A 16708-nucleotide genomic window follows, 5' to 3' on the forward strand; every position below is an offset into this window, starting at 1 on the left:
TAAGAGCCATGAGGTTTTTTCTGGACTCTTTTGAAATGTAACACTAAAGAGATACAGAGTCACATTTTGGCAGCACAAATTCTAATTATCCAGGGAAATGCACTAAGTTTTGAGTTGCTTTCCCCCTAACTGCTGCCATGTGGTCCAATTTGCTTGTTTATCTATAACTTCCATTACATCATTCTGTTATGACAACATAACTATTTGGACCTATTACAAACTACTAAAATGATTCTACACTCAATCCTGCGCACGTGTGCGCACACGCACACACACACAGTCATACGATTCACAGAGCTGAATGGGGGCAGCCTGGTCAATAATAGAAGCTAAGTGAACTTAGAAGCAACTGTGTTGGGAGTTATGATTACCTTGTTGACTGGCCTCCATAGATGACTGCTTACAGTCCTGTGCATAGTGCCCACTAACACCACAATTATAACAGGACACACTCCCATTCTTCTTGGGACCTGATCCATTAGTATTGGCAACTACATTTTGGGCTGGATACATAGGATAGAACCTCCCATATCCTGCCATTTGCTGCATACCATAGTTGGTTTGGCTCCCCATTACTGGGTCATGCATCAGCCCATTTGCATATGGGCCCCGAGGCAAGTAAAAAGGAATTTGTGTTCCATTGGTTTGATGTGCTTGGTTGAGGTAGCTACCACTGCAAATTGATTGCACATGGAAGAGAGGTGGAACTCTGTAGACTTGTCCAGGAAGTGGGTTATGATAAAAGTAACTGTTAATCTGAAGATTTCCATTGGTCCCACAGCTGCATCTGCGACCACAAGACCCACAAGGCCCAGACCCCAACTGCTGTGGAGACAATAGAGCGCCAGTAGCATTACTATTTCCAACAGCACTAATATACGATGTGCTGTCACTCTGTGCAGTGCTATGTGTTAAAGCAGGGCTCGGACTAGGTGCAGGACCTGGGGTGTGGGTAGGTATTGCAGGAGGAACATTAGGCTGGACCTGACTAACACATAAACCAGATGATGGAGGTGGTGGTGTTGATGCCACAGTGTTCAGCACGGGTGCACTTTGATTGGGCAACACACTGGTAGCATGAAGAGTCACTGGTACAGTAAAAGGAGCTGGTGGAAGTGCTGTGGAGAGACCAGCTGCAGGAACAACTACTTTCAGATTAGGAGGCTGAGGGATCACTCCTGTGTTTCCCTCAACGTGAGGCACCATTTGATTTAAGCCCATCATATGGGATGCAGGTTTTGAGATTGGATCTGTAGTAGGAACCGTGGATCCTGGGAAGTTACCTGCGTTGTGGACTGGGATAAAGGCAGTGTTTGGTGATCCAATACTTAGATTTCCTGTTTGTTGTTGCGGTCCACTAACTGCACAACTTTCAGATGATGCCTGTGGTGAAGATATTTTCATTCTGTGTATTGCTAAGTGCAATGCAGGGCTATTAGGTTGGACTGAGGGTGGAACAAAACTGGCTGCCAAGGGGGAAGACAGAAGTTCAATGTGTTTCTCAGATTCACCAGCTGAACCCATTCCAACAGGAGCAGAATTTGCAACCACCATTCCCAGTGTTTTTCCATCAGCAGATATGGGTGGTGGAACTACTGTTTCAGGCTTCGGTGCACCATTGAGCACCACACAGTGCAGGGCAGGCATAAAGGAAATGTGTTGAAACGGTGAACTCAAAGGATCTTCTACAATATTTCGATTGTCTGATCTCACTGAAATCTGTGCAGGTGGCTTACTGAGGTCTGTAGCACCATAACCAGTAAACCTCATCACATTTTGGTTCCCACAATCTTCAGAATTGCTGTCCGTGTCTGTGGAAAATAGGGCATCATTAAACAATTCGAGGTTCTAAAACCGATCTTTCCCAGGCTTAAACCCTACCTTCAAGTATCACAAGGACTATTCTACAGTAGCGAGGCAGGAAAAGATTAAGGTTCTAATTTACACTGATTAGTGCAGCCAGCTATTGCAATTTCCCATTCCTGTAAGCAAATAATGGGAGGTCTGCAAGCAAGTAAGTCTCTGGTCAGTCACATTTGTAGGGAGGAAGGGAGAAAATAAGATCTAGCGATGCACAGGTACAGTGAGTGACCTGCTTATTTTTTAATTAAGCACATAACATATAAATTTACAGACTTCCCATTACTTGCTTACAGGAAGCAACTAACTTGGATAGCTTTATCCTCCATGAGTGTGTTAACCTTTAAATGAGAAACCTATGAAGTAGTTATATACAGATATACAAAAAAATGTATTTTTAAATCACTGAAAATAACGCCAATTAAATTATTTAAGTAATATTGAAAAGCCAAATAATATTCTTAAGATTTTAACACATAATTTCAATGTTCCTATGTCTACAGTAGTGACATATGAACATTAGCCCACCCTGAATCAATGGTCCAGGGTGGGCTAATTTTCCTGCTGCAGCTGTCACATTATGTTGGGAGCCCACGGCCATCATTTTTGCATGGCAACCTGCTTAGCATGTCGTGCAAACCCAGGTGGCAGAGATTATTTGAAAGTTAGGTAACTCTCAAATAACCCTAAAACAAGCCATGGTTATTTGAGGGTCGTCTAATCCTCAAACAACCTGTCGCTTAGGTTCACACAACACCATAAGCCACGGCAAGCCAGGTACCTGGCACAACGCAACAGCCCCAGTGAGTAAATTAAGCCACAGCAGGCTGTAGTGTTGTGTAAACCAAGTCAATATATATATTTGGCAAGTTACATCAATTCAAGAACAGGCAAGGCAGATCAGAATCTGTGTGAAAGAAAAGCTAAAAGCCCATCTCTGACAAAATCCATGTTCATATTATAAATTAAGTTTACTTTAGAAGATAAATATAAAGCAAGAACTGTTAACAATACTGATGAAGAGTAGAGATTTGTTGATATACAAGAAAGATGTAAAGGATGTGGCTATATAGAATGGTCACGTCTTGATTTATGGGTTCAAAAGAAGTGTTTAAAGCCACTCTGAACATCGTTACACAGGTAGGGAAAATATTATATTTGGGAATTTTGCAAGGTTGGTTGCAGATTATATTGTGGTATGATGTTCTGAACTTTTCTGAAGATGTACTGCAGTTTTCTCAAAGATAGTAATGACGAATTTATAATATACTAACTTGTTGTCAGTAAGGTTGCTACATCTATTCCTGGGGTCTATTACCTGGGTGCACCAATCCAAATGAAAGGAGAAGCACACTAAAGTGATTCTATATGTTCGTATTATTTTAAAATACACAAATCCAACCTCTGTCTTTTTCTTCTTCACTTTCAAAGCTTTCCCTTCCATCATGCCGTGGACTAGAAGGAGAACTGTAACTCTCTGAAGAGGTTTCTCCACATGTGTCACGTCCAACTGTAATGTCTAAATTTGAATCTAGAAGAGATTTCACATCGGCAAGGTTACTGCTAAACACCATGAACTAGTATGCATATTTGCGTCTTTCCGTATCTTTTACCTGCTCTCTAGACACCAAAGTGCCCAGCTCTCTGAACACAGTTCTATTTAACACTGCAGCTTTCAAAACAATTATAATCTAATAGCAAATATAAAAACCCTTAAGACTGCACAACACTACAGTTGCAATATAACAGAATCTATGGCTGAGATTCCAAGAACTACTTTAGACACAAAGTCTAAAGTAGTTCTTTACTTTAGGCATGCTCAGTTGTTTTTTTTTTACTTCTCTTCAAAAAGCTAATCTCCCTAACATATAATAATGCTTTTGGAAGTTTCATTTGTTTCAGAAGCAGTCTGACATGGACAGCTGGTGCTCAAGAAAAAAAAATCAGGCCTCCCTTGCGTGCATGGATTTACTGCATGATTATCTGGATTCTGGACCATGCAATTTTGGAAATACATGACCTCAGTTCAGTCTTGCAAATAAATCTGAACATCCCCATCGTACATCCTGTCCTTGAAAGAGTTGTGTTGGCTACTGTTTAAGACATCATCTGTCCAGTTCTACAGAGTCATTGCAGGAACATTCTAGCACACTAGCCAGGGAGCCAGCTCTTTTGCCCCTCATGTCATTATCTACACGTGCCTTAAGAGGAGAGAAAGACTTCCTCTACAATTGCAATACAGATCTTTCTTCCAAGAAAGAGACATAATTGCAGAAAGAAAGGAAGAAAAGTGTGACTGCACAGATAAGCAGTCAAAGAACATGAGTTACAGTTAAACAAACTGATTTTCTTCATGGTCTGTGTACAATCCCACATATGGGTAATTGGCTTGCTGACATGTGGAAGAGGCGATTAAGAGGTGTCAGGCTGTGAAGGATTACTCTGCCAAATGCTTTGCCAGCTCTCCTAAGTATGTCCATTGCATATTTGATGAAGGTGGAAGGCATGGGCCAGGAAGTTTGCCCTTTCAAGAGGTATTTCTCTTCTTAATGTATACAGCCATTCTCAGGGTAGCACAGCTCTCAACTCTAGACAGAATCAGTTACTTGACAAGTTCATAACAGATGTTCTATTGTAGCAGCCAGCCTTCATTGGGCCCACAGACCATTCTTAGGATTGACATATTAAATGAAAAAGTTGTTCTTCCTGAAGTGTGATGCCTACCAAAGTACACACAGATCTACAGCGTGTGTGGGGCTTTCCTGCAATCAGGGAAGGTAACAAAAAGCAAAGGTAGCCATGTTGACCATAAGAAAACAAACAAACGAACTTCCTATTAGAGCAATACCTTTATTAGGCCAACCAAAATGTCATAAAACTGTGTGCAAGGTTTCAAGTTTTCCAGAACGTTTCATCAGGCTAGATGGTAAACAAAGCAGGGTGTCAGTGGGGAAAAGGCTGGCTGATGGCAGTCAGACATCACCTTTGAAAGGCAAAGCCAAGCCAAGACACGGTCTTTATGCATGGAGAGAAACAGCACTGTAGTGGAGAACAGACTGGCCTGTCTAGCTGATGTTGGGAAAAAAATTACATCCCACTCCATTTATAGGCTTTGGTGTTGAAGAGTAGCGATTAATGCTGAACATGCTAAGATTGTAGTCACTGCAAGATCTGGAACTACTGGGACCAAAGAGATGGTCACTGGGACTGCTGTAGCGGATGTTGGGATTGCTGCATCAAGAGGTGCAGATAATGGAACTGCTGTTATCATGTGGCCCTTTCTTGCCTTTAAGTGCAGGGAAGACTTTAATTTCCTATTTTGTTACAAGATGCCACTGATGCAACTTCATTCCTACAAAAATTCAGATTGCTGAATATCATCAACACTGGCCATTTCATCTAGAGTGTCATTAAACTAATTAAAAAATGCTTTCCCCATGCTTCTCTAGAAACCTGACCAGTATCTAGACCCCAAAATTACACTGATCTATGTTGGAGCATTGCTAAGACTTATTTGGGGTAAGATTAATGAAGGGTATTACATAGCTCCCTATGATACCAATCTTTCTAATCAGAGAGGCAAGCATGTAGTACCGGATACACCTTGAAGGAAGGGGTCAATCTTATCAGGTGCTTTTATCAAAGTTGTCAGATCTATAGTATGAAGGGTAAGCCACATGACAATGCGGGTTTGTCAGTGCAGAGATGTGGAGATAGAATCCTCAGAAGAGCATATGTTCCAGTCATCCATCTTGCTATGCATCCAATGACTGGTTGCCACTTAGGGTTTGAATCATAAGGAGATCTGGGGAGTGAGATGGATAGGTTAACTCCAGCCCCAGCATGGGTTAAATCAATAATCTATGTGCTCTTGGCATTTACAGTCCCTAGAATATGGTGGGATAAAAATATTAAAGTGAAGACAATCTTCTAGATGAGGTGAACGAACTGTCCAAGAGACACCGTGCACAACAGAGGTGTGGTTGGATCTTTCAATTTTGCCCTCTGAAAAGGATTAGAAGACCTGAATATCCAGTGCAACAGGACAGGGTTCAGGAGAAAATGTTCTAGGGAGATGCAATAGGTAGGGGGTAGCAACTTGTGGCCCTTCAGATATTTTGGCCTACAACTCCCATGATCCCTCCCTCACCACTGGCTATGTTGGCTAGGGCTGATGGGAGTTGTAGGCCAAAACATCTGGAGGGTCACAAGTTGCTCACCTCCTGCAATAGGTGTTCAAATCTGTCAAGGATCTGTTCTGGTAGGACAGGCTCTAAGAGTCCCATCAATGGGGCATACGTCCATAATCATGGGGGAGGTCACTTGGGACTGCTGCCTGGGAACCAGGTCTTCCGAACACCTAGTCCACTAGTTCAGATGAAGAAAAAGCTGGCAGAGGGGATCAATGCAGTGGCTCAACATGACATTTCCTCCTCCTGGGACTCCTAGAGAGGATCACAGAAGCACAGCTCACCATTTCAGATCCTGAACTTTACATATTTGGATGGTGATTTGTAGTCTTTCCTGAGTTGGTGCCCTCCAGATATCATCCCTAGCCACCATGACCACTGAAAGGCACTAGGTTGGGGAAGACTGGTGATTTTGAACCCTACCCAGGTACTGATTCCTTGAAAGCAAGTGACTAGAGTTGGAGATTTTTGGTGAGAGGCAAGGGTGAGATTTTGATCAAACAGCTTCTTCAGAATACTCAGAGCTTGGTGGCTATCAGTGCCTTTTTCCAGGGCAAGGCCCCAAATGCAATACCAGTTATGTCAGGCTCATTTCGTTTGTCTTGGTAAAGGCATACTGTGTAGACTGTTTCCCATGTCACCAGAAATTCACCAAGCACTGGTCATGTCCATCCAAAATAAGTACTCTTTCTCTGCCCCTACTTTGACAGCCATGGCACTTTTTGAACATCCCCATTATGCTACTGGCACACAAGAAGATGGAATCACTGATAAAACAGAGCTGTTACACCCTTAGCTAAAGTAAGAAATAGGAAACTCTCCGTAATTAATAAAAAGATGAACAGTTGAATAGTTCACTAAGGAGAAGTCCCCTCTAAATAAGTTCCCTCAGCTGCTGCAGTTGTAGTGCTCAGAAGAAAACTGGATGCAATGGTGATCGCTTCATCCCTCAAGGCCTGCACAAATAATATAAGATCTCTGCTGGAGCTGAGGGGCATGAGAAGCAGCTTCCTGGATGAAGCTCTAGAATGGTCCCAAGTTGGTTCTATGCAGGTGCAGAATCCATATGTGGAACTAACAGCACAAAGAAAAGAAGAAGAATGTGGGGGATTTATTTATTTTTGGAGAATCTATCAGCATACATATTACAGATGGAAACTAGATTTTGGTTAAGGGGCATCTCCAAACACAGTATTGCCTCATCTTGCTATTGCAAACCTCAACACAGTACATTGCATATTCGACAAATACATCACTTACTGTATAAATCAACACAGAATTCTTGAGAGAAACTCCACTGCACTTGTAGAGTCTCCTAAGTATATTTCGTACCTTTTACTATTCCTGGGTGGGGATGGTGAGCATCTGCAACTCTTACGCAGTTCGTTCTGATGGTTAACCTGCTGTCAGATCTCTTTACTTTATCTCTGTGTAGGAATATAAACATTTGACAAAGGAAATGGTAATTTTCCCATGGCACCATGAGGTACATAATTAGGATCAAGGACAAAGAAGTTCAGGGATACAGGTTGTGCTGGCCAGGCCAAAAGTGGTAAAACTACTGCCTTAACACTACTACTGTCGTTATTTGAATTATATGAATGTAATACATTAACATGCATTACGTGTACTTATATATTTTGTCCGTGTCTGGAAACCTATAATTGGCCTGTTAGATAACAAGTCAGCATCTGTGCACCATGAATATACAATATTAAATCTGTAGCGAGTCCGAAAAACAAAGGCCAGGTTCACATGACTGGGGAAGGAAAATAAGCCATCGTAGCTTGTTCCTCCACCCCGTGTGTACCAGTTGCATGATGTGTCATTACCGTAATTACTCTCACAGGGCACGGTTTGTCATGTCATCTGAGCCTGGCGAGGCTAGGCTACAAAGCACCCCACAACCCTAGAACAAGCCATGGGTTGTGGGGTAGTTTGTAAACCCGCCCACCACACACCCTTGCTGGGTTTGGACAACACAACAAACTATGCCCGGCAAGGGTAATTATGGTAATGCTGCGGTGTGCAATCAGTATGCTCAAGGCAGAGAAATAAACAACGATGGCTTATTTTCCTTCCCCGATTGTGCAAACACAGTCAAAGATTTTTCTCCCGTATCTTAAGGGGTAGATGTGGCAAAGAAAATGTTTAATCATCATCTAGCAGCCCTACATATTGGCAGATTAATAGGGTCCTTTGGCCATTTCCAGAGAGACATTCCCTCCAAGGGAAAAGGGAAGTGCACATGAATATTTTGGCATATTAGAACTCACACCTCCTCCTGGGCAGAACTGTTGAGTACAGTTATTATTGGTGGCTAAACTTATTGTTTTTATGGTAAAAAACTGCATTTCTTTTCTTTTTCAGCTTCTTCCCTCCATCCACCCTTTAAAAAAAAGCACCAGCAGCCAATATCACTTATGCTGGAGCTGATTTCCCCACAGGACCTGCCAGTGGCTGAAAGAAAAGAGCCTCCCCCCCCCCCGCCCCCCGCAAGTAATATGTAGCTTATTTTACCTCAGGATGATACCACTGAGGAGTGGGGGGGAGGTCAATTCTACAGTTTTTATTGCTAATGAAGGGATTCCTGTCAAGTGGCCTGTGCAGTGCCTTTGACATTACAGCAGCAATTCATAAGATGCTAATTCTAGAGATCCAGATTGTCTCAAAATGACTGGGGGTTTGCAAGTATCCCTATTAAATAAGTTAAGGGGTTTTGTGAGTATACATCAGTAACACTGGCCAAAACAGACCCGTTTAGCGCGCCCCAGCCCCCAGTTTAAAAACTCCTTATCTTTGTGAGGCTGGGGGTTACCAGCAGTGAAAGCACCCTCCCTCTGTTGCAGGCAGGCTCAGCTGCCCAATCAGTCAACAGCCTGAAATGATGCTCCTGCACATGTTCAAAAGTGGTATTTCAAGCTGTGGAGTAACTATGCCTGAAAGCCCTCCTGCCGCTTGCTATACCCCACCCTCCTTCACTAATTAATTAATTAATTACTAACTAACTAACTAACTAACTAACTAACTGCTTCAGGGAAGGAGCAAGACCAATTTTGAGCCCAATCTAGACTTGACTGGGTCTGGGGCTAACTCTAAATGGGAAACATCTATTAAAGAACAGAGGGTCTGGGTTGAACCCCTCTCTTCAAATATTCCCCTCATCCCTAATTGAGACTTCTACTCAATTGCCGACTACACTTGGGAACTGTGAACTCTACTGTTGTTGTTCAGTCGTTCAGTCGTGTCCGACTCTTCGTGACCCCATCGACCACAGCACGCCAGGCCTTCCTATCCTGCGCTCTCTCCCGGAGTGTGCTCAAATTCATATTCATTGCATCGATGATGCTATCTAGCCATCTCATCCTCTGCCGTCCCCTTCTCCTTTTGCCTTCAGTCTTTCCCAGCATCAGGGTCTTTTCCAGGGAGTTTTCTCTTCGTTGCGAACTCTGTACCATACTTAAAATAATACTGCTGTAGCCAGAAGAGTGAAGTTCTCCTATGATTTTAGGTATTTCCCTAACATCTTGACTCCAGAAGTTTCCATTTTGCTTGAAAAAGTGAGTTACTGACCACAAATTATGTTGTAAGTACACACAAGCTTTTCTGCCTAAAAGTGTCTATTGATATGTACAAAGTGATGTCACCAGCTATTCAGCTGGTGTGAGATCCCCTGAGGACACAAATGCCATAGTTGTTTCACTCTACTGAAACAAGGCCCATTGTTTCACTCTACTGATTGGCTTTGAGTGCTCTGAGGAGTAAAGGACACTATGCAGAAAGCACTGTAGAAATCCAAGGAGCTCACCACCACTGGGGATTATCCATTAAGCTTTGGATGCAACCTGTCCCCCATCACAATGCAAAACAGCATATATTTACCCTAGAATCTCCAGCTCTCTTCCTGAAACCTGCAACATCCCTGTCTGCCTTCCCCTGAAGATCCTTTATTTTTCTTTCCAGACGGTTAGCCCTGGTAGTCTGTTTTATTTCTCTTACAAATCTTATTTGAATTTCCCTCCACCCACCCCTGCTTTCTGCTGATCTCCTTCTCCCCAAGGCTTGTGAGTGTTCATCCTGGCATCCTTTGATACCCCAACCCTAACAATCTTTTAACAACCCCAAAATCCAATTCCAAAGAAGGGCAATGCCAAAGAGTGTTCAAACTACCATACAATTGCGCTCATTTCACATGCCACCAAGGTTATGCTCAAAATCCTACAAGCTAGGCTTCAGCAGTATGCGAACCGAGAACTACCGGAAGTACAAGCTGGGTTTCGAAGAGGCAGAGAAACTAGTGATCAAATCGCCAACTTTCGCTGGATCATGGAGAAAGCAAGAGAATTCCAGAAAAACTTCTCTTTTTGCTTCATTGACTACGCTAAAGCCTTTGATTGTGTGGATCACAACAAACTCTGGCAAATTCTGAAAGAGATGGGGGTACCAGACCACCTTACCTGTCTGGGAGAATTATCAACAACCTCAGATACGCAGATGATACCACCCTAATGGCAGAAAGCGAAGAAGATCTAAAGAGCCTCTTGTTGAGGGTGAAAGAGGAGACTGCAAAAGCTGGTTTGAAAATCAACATTAAAAAAACGAAGATCATAGCATCTGGCCCCATCACTTCCTGGCATATGGAAGGGGAAGAAATGGAAGCAGTGACAGATTTTATTTTCTTGGGCTCCAAGATCACCACAGATGGTGACTGTAGCCATGAAATTAAAAGATGCTTGCTCCTTGGGAGGAAAGCTATGGCAAACCTAGACAGCATAGTAAGAAGCAGAGACATCACCTTGCCGACAAAGGTCCGCATAATCAGAGCTATGGTTTTCCCAGTAGTAACGTATGGCTGTGAAAGCTGGACTATAAGGAAGGCTGAGCACCGAAGAATTGATGCTTTCGAACTGTGGTGCTGGAGAAGACTCTTAGGAGTCCCCTGGACTGCAAATCAGTCAATCCTAAAAGAAATCAACCCTGAGTGCTCATTGGAAGGACAGATACTGAAGCTGAAGCTCAAATATTTTGGCCACCTAATGCGAAAACTCCCTGGAAAAGACCCTGATGCTGGGAAAGACTGAAGACAAAAGGAGAAGGGGACGGCAGAGGATGCGATGGCTAGATAGCATCACTGATGCAATGAATATAGACTTGAGCACGCTCTGGGAGAGAGCGCAGGACAGGAAGGCCTGGCGTGCTATGGTCCATGGGGTCACGAAGAGTCGGACATGACTGAACGACTGAACAACAACAATAGAAAAGTACAGCTTCAGGTAATTCCTGCAGGAATTGCCCAAGTCCTGCCAAACTGTGAGGCCACTGAACCAAGACATTCACTATTTAAAAAGAAGGACAAGCTCATTCAGGTGCTTCTGAACTGGAGCAGAGGGAGGACACTAAAAGCCAACTCTGCTATTGAAACCTTTTTACAAATTCCAAGTTACATTTAGTGTTTTTGTAGGTCACCACATTCTAGATGTGTTTCGTTTGTCATCCTAAAATTGTAGATGACAGAGACCACTAATTACTTTGGTTTTAATTCTGTAAACATCACCCCCTACCCCCACCCCCATCACACACACACACACGGTCAGTTTTCCTACACATTTGATTCCACATATATAGCCCAAAATTCAGTTTCTTTTAAAAGTGAAATTAACACCTACTTTTCTGGTTGCAGCTTTCCCTTCTTCTTGCTTATTACAGGCAAGCTCCTCTTCTCTCCTGTATGCTAGACGACAAGATACCAGATCAAAAGCCTTCCATTTCAGAGGCCAAACAAATTCTACAATTTTACTTAGGCCAAAGGGACAGCACAGACATTGTTACCTTTCTAATATGTAACAATTAGTTAACCATTCAGAATGAGACTACGGGCAACCACAAAGACAGCTCCCTCCCTCTGCAACCCTTAAAATTCACCCTGCTGCTTTTTGAGCAGCAACTTCTGGTATTATTTTTCAGGGTTGAGTTTGTGTATCTGCATAGTGAAATGTGAGGTAAATAGCTCAGCCACAATAAATTACCCATATATTGGGGGAAGGGGAATGATAGGGCAGTATGCAATAGGGTTCTTCTGCACACAGCTAGTACCGCATGTTCCGGTCTGCACACAGCCGGCCCTGCTGGTCCCATTCCACGAGCAGCCACTACCTCTTGCAGCAGCGATGTAGCGCTTCTGGGAGCAAGCCCTCAAATGAATGGAAACACTCATTTCTGGAAGGGGTATGACCTGCTCCTTCCAGAAATTTGCATTTCTATTCATTTCAAGGTTTGCCCCCAGAAGTATTACATTGCTGCTGCAAGAGGTAGTGGCCGCTTGCAGACCAGGACTGTGGGCTGACTGTGCACTGAGTAGAACCAGTGGTGCTGGCCATACGCAGAGGAACCCTATTGGATACTGCCTCAAGAATGACTAATGCGAAGTCAAATATGAACAAATAGTTTAGAATCCCACTTACCACTTTGTTTAATAAACCACTCCACTACAACAGTTTACATTAATTCATAGTTCATCGCAGCAGAACTTGAATTAACTTGTGTAGATACTGAGAAATGTGTAGATACAGCACTGAACTTATATGATTTAACACTGTTTTAAGCAGTTTACTTTAAATCCCAAATTCAGAGTAAACCTGGCCCCTACTTAACCGGCTCAAGAGCATGCAGGAGCTGCTTGCAATTTGACAGTGCTCACACAGTGGCACCATTTGGGGGCTGTTACTGTCATGCAAATCATAACAGCAATCTGATCCCTCATGAAAGTACCAATTATCTCTTCCAGTAGCCAGGAAGATGGGATGGCAATCGCTCAAGTTCACACAGAGTGGCACCATCCAGTCCCAAAGCGGCACACTATAAGGTGTGTGACAAACTAGGTTTGACTTAGGCATGTCTGCTTCTCACCCAAATTATGGTGAGGAACAGCACTGCCCAAGTCAAAGATAGTATGAAAAGGCTCACATCCCAATTATGAATTGTTAAATGCCCTTCCCTGAAAAAAAAAGAAAAGCTCCAAAAGTATCTGAGACATGTTTTCACTCCAAGTCCCCTGCCCCCCTATGATCAATGCCCTATGCCCTTCCCCCTTATGAAATGCCCCCCAAGCAACTGCCACTCAGCCTGTAGATGTTAATACGTTCATCATCCCTTCTTTAAGTTGTGAAAAGCAATGTTGCTACTCAATAAAACAAATTCCTACTTCCAAATATTAAACATGAAGCCCTTGAATTCAGTGAGACTTGGAAGTCACTATGCCTCTTAATATGAAGTTCTGCTGCCATTTACTAATATGCACTTTCTGGAATGAAAATGAAATACCTGATCGAGTAGTGTACAATGTTCTGGGTGCTGCTGAAGAGCACAGCCTTTTCTTCTCCAGTCTGCCACAGAACCATTGTGTTCAGAATGTGTTATGTCAAAGCCATCCAGCGAAGAACATTTTGTGCTAACGGTGCTGTTATAAGAAACACATAAGATTCTGTGACTGAAGATATCTCCAACCTTGCAAATCCATCCAAAGAAATCAAAATGTGCCTTTTCCAATATCACTGGTTTTTGCTAGATTTCAAAGACCATGTTTCTGTCTACGGATTCCTCTAGCACAAAATGGCAAGTGCCACTGATCTACTCAGTTGGGGTAAGTAGCAACTGCATTTGTCCATCTACCTGATTTCATCTCTTTCAGCACTGCTATTCTGCCTCTGCCTTATAACTGTAACAATCTTGCAAGCAGGCAGCAGCACACACTTTTTTCTGATGGTCTTAAAAAAAAAAAAATCTATCTATCTATCTTAAAATCATGTAAGAGAATAAGCGCTCATGATGTACTTTTCCTGATTAAAGAGTGTTGCAGCCAAACTAATATGAGCTGCCACATCAGGGATGGCCCTGAAGTCATGCTGAAAAGGTAAGATGCTGGGTATGGTGAAGTGTGCTCATGAGCTGCATAGAATGTCAAGCATTCAGCCACACTAGTTACTCGCAAAGCTGAGGCAGCATAGTTCACTCTAAAGTTCCTAATAACACTTGCTCATGTTAATTGTTCCTCAAACAACCCTGTTTCAAGTTGCTTGAACCAATGTATGTAGAAGGTATGTACTGCACCAAAATTTTCCTGAATCTAGAGACAGACTCACAAATTATCACAGGATATTCCCCAGTATTTGCATTCACAACCATCTATGTCAGAAGCTCATTTCTCAGTTCCACTACTTTTCCATTCACTTGATACTGCAAATGCCAAGATCAAATGATGCACTGCACTGCAAACTACAACTCTCCAGTTATGTCTCCAACTTCTGTATGTCTCCAACTTCTGTACTAACAATTCCCATTTTAGGACCCCTGAATTTAAATCCTAGGTTAACAGGTTGAGAATGCAATTCTAAACTCCTGGCAGGAATCAAGCATCAAATGAATTTGTTTAAATGAGAAAAGAATAACATTCAACATAAATTTAATACCTACTTGGCCACAGGACATTTCCCATTATGTTTCTTATGAATTGTTGTGTGCTGTATCATTTCTGGATGGAAAAGGAAAAAAAGATACATTACTGATTAAATTAGCTTTAATTAAACCCAAATTAAAGACTGAATTTGAACCGCAAGAGGTTACATAGAGTAAGACTTTGAAAATAAATTAATTCTGTATGCCATTATTTTATTCTAACCCATAGCCAACCCAAGTGCTGGTTGCCACCTTGAAAGCCTACACGGCCTAGATTCAGTATTCCATACTGATTTTTTCTCCCTCATTATTATGTACTTCAAGTAAAAGATCAGCTGATGAATCCCTGATCCATGAAGTATCAGGTAGAGAAACTATCTGGTAAAGCCTAATATCTGTTGTCCTTCCCACCACCAGAAATATCCTAAGAACATAAGAAGAGCTGTGCTGGATCAGATCAAAGGTCCATCTAGCCCAGCATTCTGTTCACACAGTGGCCAACCAGCTGACCATGGGAAACTCACAAGTATGTCACGAGTGCAATAGCACCCTCCTGTTCATGTTCCCCAGCAATCTTAGCTCAACTTGTCAAGCTTTCAGAGGAAGCTGAAGAGCTTTCCCTTCCAGCTGTCCCTTCAAGCTTAAGACCGAATGTGGTAAACATTAATGTTTTGCCAGTTTGTGCTTGCTAATACTTTTGGTTGTTATTGACTGTATGCATTGTACATATTTCATAGATGGTTGACTGGAAGATGCTTTGACTCCCAACTTTGCAGTCCTGCAAAGTAAAATGAGCTCACACCAAGCAGATCTCCCTTGGGAGGGGGTCAGGGCCACCATTAAAAGGCCCTGTTTTGTGTGGCCATGCATTGAGGTCGGGGATATGGAGCAAGGCATCAAATTATGATCAAAGGTAGGGGAGGAGGCGATCATTAAGGTATCTTGGTCATAGATCATTTAGGGCTTAAAGATCAATGCTAACATTTTGAATTAAGCTTGGATATCAAATGGGAACCAGTGAAGTTAAATGTAAATTAAAGGATGATATACCCTGTGCCCCAGTACTCTTAGTGGACACTTTGTACACATGCCCTGGTACCCTTATTGCTGCCTTTTGGACAGGTTGTTTCTGAACACTTTTTAAAAGCAGTCCCACAAAAAGTGCATCACAACAGTCTAATTTTCTGTGTCTTGTTAAATTGAGTTTATTTGCCTTCATCTAGTCCATCACCAAGTCCAGATACTGGCTCAGCATCCCAACTGTCATTCTGGAATTTGATGAAAATGAGAAAGAGCTGGGCATTATCAGCATACCAGTTACCAACTGCCCCCGCCTTCATTCCTGAACAACTTCATAAATAATTTCATGTAGGTATTAATAACATGAGAGACAAGATAGAACCTTGGAGCACTCCATAGGCTATAGCCATAAGGGTAGAGCAGTCTCCCACCAACACCTTCCAAGATTTACCCTCAAGGAAAGACCAGAACTATAGTAATACAGTGCCCCAGCTGTGCAGATATTTCAAGGCAAAATATATAACTTTCTTTATTACACGCCCTGCATAGTTGGTCTTACTGATTCAAGCCTTCCCTGCCCTCTAGCCAAGACTGTGTACATTTAGCTTTCTGGCTTGAACAATTGCTACACTGCCAAGGCAGAATAAATATAGACCCAGGTATTTGGGTAAAATAGTATGTGATCCAGCAAATTCACCTCAAATATTTGATGAGGCAGAATAGAAATATGCTTTGGTACTTCAGTTCCCAGTAGTTTTCACCCTTGATGCTCTGTACTTTCACAAAAGCAAGTATACTACTATGACAGCCCAGAATCTCAGCGTTTACCTTCCTCCTGACTTGAAGCTTCTGAGCTATCCTCCTTGAAGTGCTCTGGCACCTTAGATGTCTTCAGAGTGGACTGGAAGTTATCTGAAAGGTAACAGTGAACAACTTCAAAAAGCATTATTTCAAAAGCTTAATTAGAACAGCTAGGTAGATTTACAGAGAATTATGAAAAATTAGAAGCTAAGGCAATTGAGCAAATATTGCAGCTAACTGCATTAATCTCCTCCAAGATACTAATATCGGACTGCCTTTGTATGGTGCAATGGAAGAAAATGGTATATTTAAAGGACAACAATAGCTGAAGTTACCTTTCCCTGATAAATTAACACCTTAAACTTGGTAAGGAGCTGAAAGGGTGG

The 16708-nt window shown here is 42.4% G+C and overlaps 1 protein-coding gene across 1 annotated transcript in view; it reads right to left on the bottom strand.

The window, feature by feature from the left end:
* ZCCHC2 (zinc finger CCHC-type containing 2) overlaps positions 1-16708 on the bottom strand; it is a 52978-nt gene that overhangs the window by 16080 nt on the left and 20190 nt on the right. The window contains exons 7-13 of the mRNA XM_084850516.1: positions 16350-16433; positions 14520-14577; positions 13371-13506; positions 11717-11781; positions 7383-7477; positions 3263-3391; positions 372-1811 (exon numbers count right to left, since the gene is read on the bottom strand). Coding sequence (XP_084706642.1) covers positions 372-1811; positions 3263-3391; positions 7383-7477; positions 11717-11781; positions 13371-13506; positions 14520-14577; positions 16350-16433 — 2007 coding nt within the window. The remainder of the gene's footprint in view (positions 1-371; positions 1812-3262; positions 3392-7382; positions 7478-11716; positions 11782-13370; positions 13507-14519; positions 14578-16349; positions 16434-16708) is intronic.

This window comes from Heloderma suspectum, chromosome 4 (genome assembly GCF_057233095.1).
Source record: "Heloderma suspectum isolate Gila_16-S chromosome 4, 16-S_ref, whole genome shotgun sequence".
In the NCBI taxonomy this organism is placed as follows: domain Eukaryota; kingdom Metazoa; phylum Chordata; class Lepidosauria; order Squamata; family Helodermatidae; genus Heloderma; species Heloderma suspectum.